The 10514-nt window shown below is 39.4% G+C and overlaps 1 protein-coding gene across 1 annotated transcript in view; it reads left to right on the top strand.

Annotated features, from left to right (window-relative positions):
• LOC131738099 (TBC1 domain family member 2A-like) overlaps positions 1 to 9688 on the top strand; it is an 11924-nt gene extending 2236 nt beyond the window's left edge. Inside the window, exons 2-6 of the mRNA XM_059031347.1 lie at positions 2680 to 2824; positions 4425 to 4560; positions 5032 to 5168; positions 5762 to 6036; positions 8920 to 9688. Coding sequence (XP_058887330.1) covers positions 2698 to 2824; positions 4425 to 4560; positions 5032 to 5168; positions 5762 to 6036; positions 8920 to 9420 — 1176 coding nt within the window. The 5' untranslated portion in view covers positions 2680 to 2697 and the 3' untranslated portion in view covers positions 9421 to 9688. The remainder of the gene's footprint in view (positions 1 to 2679; positions 2825 to 4424; positions 4561 to 5031; positions 5169 to 5761; positions 6037 to 8919) is intronic.
• Positions 9689 to 10514: the final 826 nt, after the last annotated feature.

Genomic DNA, 10514 nt, shown 5'->3' with positions numbered 1-10514 from the left:
GTCAGTTTCAAGTTATTTCAGAGAAAATTGTGCATTCTTCATTTTTTGTGGAGGGGTACCAACAAATTTGAGCACGTCTGTATATAAATGTAATTTATACACGCATACAATTCCATTAAATTAGCCATTGTATGGTCTCATGTTATGCTTTACCTAAAATAAATACATTCATCCTAAACTGGTATAGAAATGAATTCCCTGTATCTACTGGCATACATTTCATCAAATGCTCTTGTCAAATGCTCTTGGTTGTGAACACAAAAATAAGCATTACTGTTCTAGCTTTGTTGTTCTCAGTCTTTAAAATGTATATTAACAATCTAACAGCTTGCAGCTAACATGCTTAACACTGTGCGTAATAATGATCTACGGATAAGCTTGATCAATTATGAAAGAGATTGTTGAATTCATTTGAAGGAGTAGCAATTTTATATATAATGTGTGTTCCGTTCTAATATCCCAGTATATAGTCACTTATAAGTTACGTTGCAGTACTCCACACCATTCTTCCCATGGCCTGAACTCAGAATAAACTGTCCAGCTAATAAGTTATAAATTGTTCATTGGCTATGAAAGAAGGGGTTCTTACTAACTTTTCACTTGTAATCTTACATGAGCATCATCCAGCCAGTTATGCAAGAAAAGGCTCTGATTGTTGTATGATAATGTGGGGGAGGAATGTATCCAAAGAAAAGACAAAAACTTAGTGTATGGTGTATTGAGGGTTTAGTAAGTTGAAGGTAAAAGATTAAACTTCAAAGTATATTGAATTTGGTATTTGACTGCATTGTGACCACTTTAAAATCCACAGCCTTCTTTTATAGTTTGAGTTAAGCGAACAGAGCAAGGCTATCATTTTAATCTTTTTTTTCTTTTCTTATAAAGCTATAAAATAGCAGCTCTGTAAGTGTTTGCTGTAAAAAGGTTGTCAGTATAACAAAGGGAATCCTTTTCAGATGCTGCTTTGATAATACACAATAGCATCCCCCAAGCAGGTTTCCCTACATCTAAAATATTTGGCAATGAAAAAATTGGATTTCTGTGAAGGAATGGTTTGCAGTGTGCAGGTGTAGTGATGATGCAGTGCTCCAGAACAAACACACACAAGACAGTTCACAATTAACAGCTCTTTATTTTCAGCTGGGTTGCGTGCCAACAACACTTTAAATAGTAAGCATGGGCTCTACACATCAATGTGTATTGCGCCATGCAAAAGGAGGGTTACAGTCCCGAAATAATAAAAACACTTTTTAAACACACAATACACAGACACAGACATGTCTCCTGACAGTGGGTGCTCTAGTGCAAGTGAATGGTGAAAGACAAACACAGAGGTAACAGTAGGTCAGTGTAGTCCGGGGTTTGGTGCTGGCGTGCAGCGACAGCTCCCAGTTCGTGTTAGCCGTCTAGCCAAACAAACAATGACAGTTAGCTGACAAACAAACAAAACACAAAACACTCACAGTACTTTTAATTCTCCTGTGCATACGGTCCCTATAGTTTAACCATCAAAACTAAGGAACAGATCACTGGGGCCACTTCCCCTAAAAACCCTCCGTCATGCCCTCTTTCGGTGGCGCGGCCAATCACGTCTCCTCCAATCCGTGACTGACACATCACCTACCGCATTAAGGCGCTGACTTCAGGTATCGTGGCCCCACCCCTTTCCTGAATGTCCGGCTTCCGACTGACCCTGGAATGAACTGCAAAAACATCCATTCTGGGGCACTCTGTTCTGGTTCTACAGCGCCCTCAGAGATTGGGAGGGAGATTGTTGACGAGGATTCATTCACTCTCTGTCACAATTACCAACCATTTTTATTAGTTGGGCTTGCGAAGCAAGAGTCCCCACTTTAAATCTTCGACATACTTCTTATTATTATTCTTTGGCACGCTACTCCTCTTACACCGTTTAAGCTAGAAACGCCGTTCAAACTTTAAAACGTGTAGACTGGTCTGGAATAGTGTGCTTGTATACAACTTTTTGATATCTTTTATACTTTTTAAACTATTAAGCTTTTTATCCTTTTTTTGTCCATCTTCCTTCACTTTAATGGGACTTTTTCAACATTCTAAAGATCCCCATTGTTTAAAAACTCCCAGACTTCCAACATTCTATTTACTGTAAACAATGTAACTTTTGACACAGATCAGCTACTTTGACCACTTTCCCAACAAGTAAGACAAAAAGTTAGAGCATATGGAATCTTCCTCTACTTCTCTGCTATTCAAATCTGAAATCAAAACAGAAATAACTTTTACCAATCAAGAGGTACACCTGTTTTAGTAACCGCACCAACTAAAATGTTCTCTAACTTTTTATAAACTGCCATTTTGACCACTTTCCCAACAAGTTAGACAACTACTTAGAGCAAATGAAATCTTCCTCTACTTCTCAGCTATTCAAATATGAAATCAAAACAGGAGTGGCGTCTACCAATCAAGAGGTACAGCTGTTTTAGTAACCGCATCTACTTCTTTCAGTAGGCTACTTCCCACTGTTGAATTAACTGTCATAGAACTTTGAGAAATTTCAAATTCTAGCACATTCTAAGCATGAGACAATTAATAAACAATGTGACTTTTGACACACATCAGCTACTTTGACCACTTTCCCAATAAAGCAAGCCCCACAACTTGTAAAGTTCCCATCTAGTTTGTTTTGTTTTTGTTTTACAGGCATTAAACAGCCAAGCCATGCTGTATTGGTTGCAGCAGCTGCAAATAAAACGGTGGCAGCACAATACCAGCCTGGTGAAAATACCTGCAGAGCCCTCCACTACCTCCACACAGCTCTGCCAGCTGCCTTCTGCACCTTGGGAAGGTAAGCTCACTGACAGCCCAGTTTTAATTCTAGCTCAGCTCAACCAAATTGTGTGTGGGGTGGGGTTCTTCAGTTTGTGATCTGATGGAGAAAAGGGTTCCAGGGTAGGTGTTGTGTGCATGCAAAACAAAACAGCTGAACCGGAATAACCCAATTTAAATTATTTATTCTAAACGCTTACAAAGTGTTGCTATACTCTTGTAACCACCACATATTTTTTCATGTTTATCCCTTTATTGTAATTATATCTAAGATATTTTTATGAGGTGTAATGTGAAGCAAGAAATGCAATGCTTTAATTAGGTGAGGTAACAAAAGTACCAGGACTTTGTTTATTGTGTCTGGTGTCAGATATCTTAATGAATTCAAACAATCAAAAATGATGATCATACAGGAGAATGTTGGTGCTGTGTGGTGGAAAGAACTCAAAATGACAAAAGGGTGATTTCAATTCTGCCCCATACCCATGCTGAGAGTGTTCACAGTGAGACAGTCTCATTTCTGCCGATGACTCACCGGCTCTGTTGTGCTTGAAGCCTTGAAGCAGGCTTAGTTGCTGAGAACACAAACATGGTAACTAGCCAGGGATTCACTTTGTGATGTTATCTTCTGCCTTGTTTCCATTTTTATAACAACAGCGTTGTGTGGAGGTGACTCTGGCTGTTCATCTGTCCATCTGTATGTCACACCTGTCTAATTTTGGTTAAACTAGGTGTACACATTCTGTGGCAATATTTATTGTGCGTCCATTCATGTCTTGGGACTTTTCAGGAAACTGCATTGCCATTTCATAATGCTTATGTCATGGTCATGAATTTACAGTCATGGTGGGGAATGTATGTTAATGAAATACTTGGTTCATACTTGGATTCAGGTTAACCAAATTGGGTTAATATTGCTCCCTCCCAATGCTGTTTTATTTATTTTTTCTCAATTTACTGCCGTGATAATAAAATTGTCAATTTTTATATTTTACAGTCCTTTTGCCTGTCCAAACTACTCACAAGACAAGCTGTAAAAATGTCTTAACAACACCAGATTTAAATACCACTGAACTCTTTATTAACAACACCCAGTAGACTTACAGTATTTTAGATCTGGTGCTGTTTTAGACTAGGTACTGTATACAGGTTTAAAGCTGGCAAGATGTATATGCAACTCCGTATGTATAATAAAATAGACCCAGTATTTACAGCTGACTCTTGTCTTCTGGTATAAGAATGACGTATACTTTTAACCTGTACTTTCTTAAGACAGCAGCTTAAACAACACAGCCCGCAAACACCGTTTCTGACAGCTGTTGTGAGTGAAACTCTCTAATGTTGCCAGAATCTTTCCCAAGCAAAAGGTGCAGGGAAGGACATTTTCATTTCACTAAAACATACATATATCTACAGTTTTTGGAAATACGGAGAACGGAACCAAATAATACATTTGTATATCTAATCATTTAATTATATTTACTCCATGAAGTCCAGCAAGTAAGTACAAATGTATTACAGTACATTAGAATGGCATTTCCACATGATAAATGAATATGTATGAAATGTGTACTTTGTTTGAAGGGATGGGCAGTTGAGATGCTTGTGCTCTTTTTCAGGAAGGACAGAGGACTTCCTCCCAGCAGTAAAGACCCCCAAGGGCCTAGTCGGAGAAGCCGCAGCCTGTCTGCCAGACCCCTGGCAACAAAATGCACTGCAAAAGCTCTCCCTCAAGCACCCCATCACAGAGATACAGTAAGACACTACCTGCATACCTTGTTTTTTATGTGCCTCTTAATGGGAAAGCACACTGAATTAAATGGCTCTCTTACGTACAGTGTAAGTACCAAAATCACGGCAATGGCTAGGGCAATGTCAGTTGCTCATGATTTGCTAGCACCAAATATTTTGTAACCAAAATATATTCCTTGGCTTCTATTTAATAACAGCAAAGTTTTCACTAGTGGGAAGCAACATGTGCTTTTATCCTAAGGTCATTTTGTATTTGAAAATTTACAGAAGTTATTCAAACCTGTTATGTAAACTAGTCAGCCCTATCCAGGCAGCTGCCTGTAAGCAAGAGAAGCAACCAGTTGAGCTTTGGATTTTGTTATTTGTTGTGTACTACTTTAGTTTGTGTGTGTTTGTTTCTATGCATTTAGTTTCGTTTTCTCTGTACTTTGCCTTCAGAAGTCAGTTTGTGTTTCCTCTGCCTTGCCCTTACAGGAACACAGTCCTCAATATCTGTGGAAACAAGCCAGCTCAGGAGCTGAGGCGGAGTGTGTTCAACTTTGACAAGATTCAGCAGTCGGAAGACTGTCCCTGTGAGGATCCTGTGACACAGATACTGGGGGAAACAACAGGTGCGTCCTTCAGTTGACAGGAAACTGCCCTGCAAAGTCTGTGTCTCTGCTTAGTTCATGTCTGGATCAGTTCAATGCGGGGACCACCACAGTGGCTCTGAAACTATTACATTCATCTCATGCAGGGTAAGAACTCTTTCTGCTGTTATAAATGTGCAGAGGTTTCCTGTTCCTAAAAGGTGAACCATGCAGGAGTAAAGCTTGTTAATAAGATAAAGAATGAGTGTCAATAAAGCCTTTTTTTAAGAAATTTCTAGAAAACTCACTAGATAGCTCACAATTTCACCTTTCATTGAAAACAACAGCTCTTTTTAACAACTATTTTCTTTTGCAGCAAATTGTAGTTTTGGCTAGGCACCCTAGAATTAACATCGGTACTATGGGTTCTATGATGATTTTTGTATGTATAACAAATTTGAATTCCAGAAATAATCATTATTTTCTTTTTTTTTGTTTAATGATTATGAAGGGTATATTGTCAGGTAGATGGCTCCAGAATAAAATAAAGAACCAGCAAGTTTAAGAAAAAAATATATATATTAAATAAATATTCATGCATTTCAAATGCTTTCTTTGCTTGCTCTCTTTCCTAGCACCTCCAGCACCGCCTGTACCTCTGACACTGCCAGCACCTACAGTCCTTTCAGCTCCTTCAGTTTCTTCAGTTACAAACGAGTCTGCGCAGGAAGCAAAGACTGGAGGAAAGAGTTCTCCATCAAGCAGCATGAACAAGAGGGAGAAGAAAATGACCAGTTCTCTTCAGCCTTCTGGGGAGAAGGTGTCAGGAAAGGAGGGGAGCCCTGTGGACAAACTATCCAGACTCCAGCACGAGGTGTTCACGCTCACTGAGGAGCTCAAGTCACAAAAGGTATATGTTTGGTTTGGGTGACTGAAGTATATTTAAGCACATAACAACTGATAACTGAGTTATTAAATATGTCTTGTGAGGCACTTGTACACTGATTAAAGTACTGATCTACTGTATTGACTGTGTGATGTCTTAACTATTTTTCTATGCAAGTCAGAAACCTGCATTGTTGGAAAACATGGATCGAGAATTGATTAGCAGTTTGCTACGCATGTGGACTGGCAGAGCTATACTGGTGTTCTTTTCTGAAAAGAAACTAATATTGCAGATAGCAGACTGTTTGGTTCAAATTGCATGTACTGCTAACAATTGATAAGAGACCTTGTGTCTACAAGCTTCTTGTCCAACATTGACCTCAAGCTAACAAGATATTGGTGCTGTGGACCAGGAGGGGCTAGGCTCTAAGACTTTTAGGAATACAAAGCATAAAGGGGCTAAAAGGCTCCCAGGGACTGCTGTTGGACCAAGAGGTTCACAGGGAGAGTAAGAGATAATACCACTAGGACTTAAAGGGTCTAAGGCAGAACGGAGAGAAGATGACAAAAACCAGATGTATGGACCTTTTTGGGGCACCAGGGGTTTGAGGAATGCACTGAGTTCAGAGGTCGTCACACTGGACTACACACACACACACACACACACACTCACACTAAATGAAATATATGTTAACAGGATAATGAGTTGTACCTTTTCTATTGGTTAAGTGTCAGAGAAAGAGGAGGAGAAAGACACCTATGCAGAAGGGTATTTAATGTCATGCAACAATTGTAAGAACGAGTATTCTGTGTCCTGTACCTGGGACCAGACCCCCTGCATATTTCAATAAACATAACAACTGACTGAAGAAAAGGACTCTGTGCAGTTTCTTGAATCTACTTACTCACCATCCTCTTTTTAAAGTTACATCATGCATGCTGACCACAAATTGGTTGCTTTACTGTGCATTTTCTTTCCTCTTTGGCTAAGGTGTCACTGGGTGTGAAGGCAAACACATTTAGCAGAATAACTCATGCATTACCTAACAGGAGAGCTTTTTAAAAGTGTGATAACTGTATTGCTGATAATCCAAATTGTTATAAACATGGTGGTATGATGTTCAATAGTAGCTGTGTATGTAAAATAGGGTTGAAGGGCACTTCTGAAACAGTGAAGAGAGTCTGTTGCTGCTTCATTGTCTGTAACTGAAACTCTTGTGCTGTACTACTGTTCCTATGAATCCATAAAGGTTACAATGTAGAATGTTTTTATTATTTTGTCATCAACACATACAGTACAAGTGTATTAAAATACAAAATCTCTGGGGCCCCCGAGGGGCTCAGCTGGTAAAGGCATGAGTGCATGGTGTGCAGGGTGAGTCAGGAAGTCAAGGGTAATTTTGTGCCCTGTGCAGGGACTGTTTCTGCAAGACTAGATCTAAACAGTCACAATAGAGCTCCTGAATGCAATTCTGGGTTTTCGCTCATGACTCCTCTGTATCTTATGATGATAAAAAGACAGCTTACATTTTTGCCTGTATGGTCACAAAACGTCCTTTTACATTTTTATGAGCTTCAATAAGCATATTTTATTGCTTCCCAAACATAAACTTTAATCTTGCATCGCCGCCTTCTTGTTTCCTGTTAGTAACCCATACGACTTTTAAGGCAGTGCTCAAATGCACCTGATCTGCAACATGCAAGAGTTTGTAGCTAATTGTATATTTGATCTAAAATTAGACCAACAGACACAATCTTTATTTGTGCACAGAATTTATTGTGCATGTGCATTTTGACTTATTTTATCATTAGTTTTTGTGTCTTGATTAAAGACACGGTTGTCCTTATGAAACCACTTTACAAGACACCATTGCTCATTATTATTGTAATACTGGGACAGTATTTCCAGTGTTTGGTACTTTTATTGCATTATCATTGTTTTCTTCTTTCAGAGTACAAAGAACAGAGCTGCAAAAACAAGGTCTTTTTTGAGCCTGTTAAAAACACACAAGTTAAGCTGATCTCCTGAATGGTTTGAAAAATGACCACCAGCAGGCAGTGTGCAGAATTTTCAGTCATTTTGCTGGTCTTTTCTAAAAACACTTCACTGAATTCATCTTTTATAATTGGTTAAAAAAAGGACATTGTTATTGAAATAGTAGGCTGTGTGGTCCAGTGGTTAAAGAAAAGGGCTTGTAATCAGGAGGTCCCCGGCTCAGATTCCAGTTCAGCCACTGAGTCACTGTGTGACCCTGAGCAAGTCACTTAACCTCCTTGTGGTCCGTCTTTCAGGTGGGACGTTGTTGTAAGTGACTCTGCAGCTGATGTATAGTTCACACACCCTAGTCTCTGTAAGTCGCCTTGGATAAAGGTGTCTGCAAAATAAACAAAATAGTAATAATAATAATAATGTCTGATAATTGGTTTTAAGGCCACTGACGTATAATATAGGGCAGAGCTTCAGAGCCTTTTCTCATATGCACTACTAATAAATACTGCAGCAGGCTGTTTTTTAGGGAAAATTGCATTGTACAGTAGACTATTTGAATTTACCTGTAGCCATAACTGTAATTAAATGCATGATGTTAACAGCTGTTCTTATATGATAAGTAAAACAGTATTTTTTTATTCAAAGGGATATTACAGATTTTTCAGGAAATGCAAGAATCAAAAACCTAAAACAAATACTATACCAGGCATTTTTAGTATGGTACAGTTTATTATCAGTACTCCAAACAAATCACTAATCTGAACAGGTCTGATCCCACCTGGTTCAGATTACAAAGAAAGTACAGGTGCATTATTCAGAGACCACCTACAGTATAATTTATTTACGGGACCTCCAACACAGCTCATGAAGCTTCACCTTTAAGAGTAAATGACCATAGTGTTTTTGTTTTGAAATCAGGAGCTGGTGCTTCACAAGGCCCTGGAGGCAGCACAGCAGGAGAAGAGGACCAGCAAACAGTTCCTGGCAGCAGCAGGGGAGCAGGAGCGGCTGGAACTGGTGCGGCACAAAGAGAGGTGTATCGCGGACCTGGAAGGCCGCCTGGAGGCCCTGCTCAAAGACGACAAGGAGGAGCTGGAGCAGCGGCTGGCCATGCAGGACTGCCAAGTGAATGAGCTGCAGCAGCACGTGCAGCTCATGATGGAGAAGAACAACACCAAGCAGGAAGTCATCCTCAAGCTCTCCGAGCAGGTGGCCGTCTGCATGGCTGATCCCCAGCGTACCGTAGCCAACTCCATGGGCACAGAGACCTTCTGCAGGCTGCAGGAGAAGATTGAGCACCTCAAGGTTATTTTAAAAGTTACTTTTACATTACAGCCATGGGAAGTACGTCAACTCTTGTTTCAAGAAACACGGATAAAACCACACTCTTTTTTTTGGTTTTGTTTGACCACCATGTAATCCTGCATGATGTGAAAAAGCAGTAAAGTAACTGATCCGTGTTTTCGCTGCTGGGGTGTCACATACGGTATTGTGCACCTTCTCTGCATCCAATAAGCATTACAAACATGACATCTTAACTAGCTTTTATTAGCATTGGAGCAGACACACAATTACTGTTTGCCACTCCAGTCTAAGAATGATTCATTTATAGTAGAACCGGTCCAGGGGTCCAGCGAATATATACTAATATTGTATCTCAGAGGAAGTCGTTTTAGTATATTGTAGTTTCTTTAACGTCGGGGCATTATAAATGAACAACGTTAGGTACATCAGTGTGCCTAAAACACCAAAGTACGACACAGCATGTATTCTATACAAAAAAATCTGTGAAAATGACTGCACAAGCACTGAAGTACAGTATTTCTCATTTTACAAAACAGCATTCCAAACAGTTTAACGTGCTTTCTCAGTGTATGCCAAAGTAATCTGACAGTTTTTTTTTTACATTGTGTGTGTGTGTGTGTTAACCTGAGACATAAACAACAAGGATGCACGCTTTAACAGTACAGTCATTTTATGAATCCTTTACTTTTCTTTTATTTACTATGGTTAAACTGGGCAGTTGTGAAGTGACAGCGAGTACAAATTCTGACCTGCTAAGAGCTGAATTTACGGTTTTAGACCCATAATAAAATGTGCATTGGTCAGTTTCCATCAGTACCATTCAGTTGGTAGCAGCATATGTAAGTCACACATGGCACAGGTCCATTGGGTAATGATGGTGTCATATCTTACAGGATCAGATACGACAAGTTCGACTGTACTTTGTATCACGTTACTGTGATTTTGTACTCTATAGGTCAGGCTTGCACAGTGTTGATGTGATGTTACAATGAACAGCAAAAATTATTATAATAACATAAACATACTGTATATAAAAAAAAAAAAAGATCCCTGTGTAACCCCAGGCTACTAGGCATGAGGGGGTACACTGCTCTCTGATAAGTTAGGAGACCAGTTATCTGCTTATTAGCAAAACTTAAATCCACTAATATAAAGTCAAATAATAATTCCAGACACGTGATCAGTTGAATATGGTTAAAATTGATGGG

This window comes from Acipenser ruthenus, chromosome 1 (genome assembly GCF_902713425.1).
Source record: "Acipenser ruthenus chromosome 1, fAciRut3.2 maternal haplotype, whole genome shotgun sequence".
NCBI lineage: Eukaryota > Metazoa > Chordata > Actinopteri > Acipenseriformes > Acipenseridae > Acipenser > Acipenser ruthenus.
Note: the sequence above shows the minus strand (reverse complement) of the source record. Positions and strands in the feature narration are given on the sequence as shown.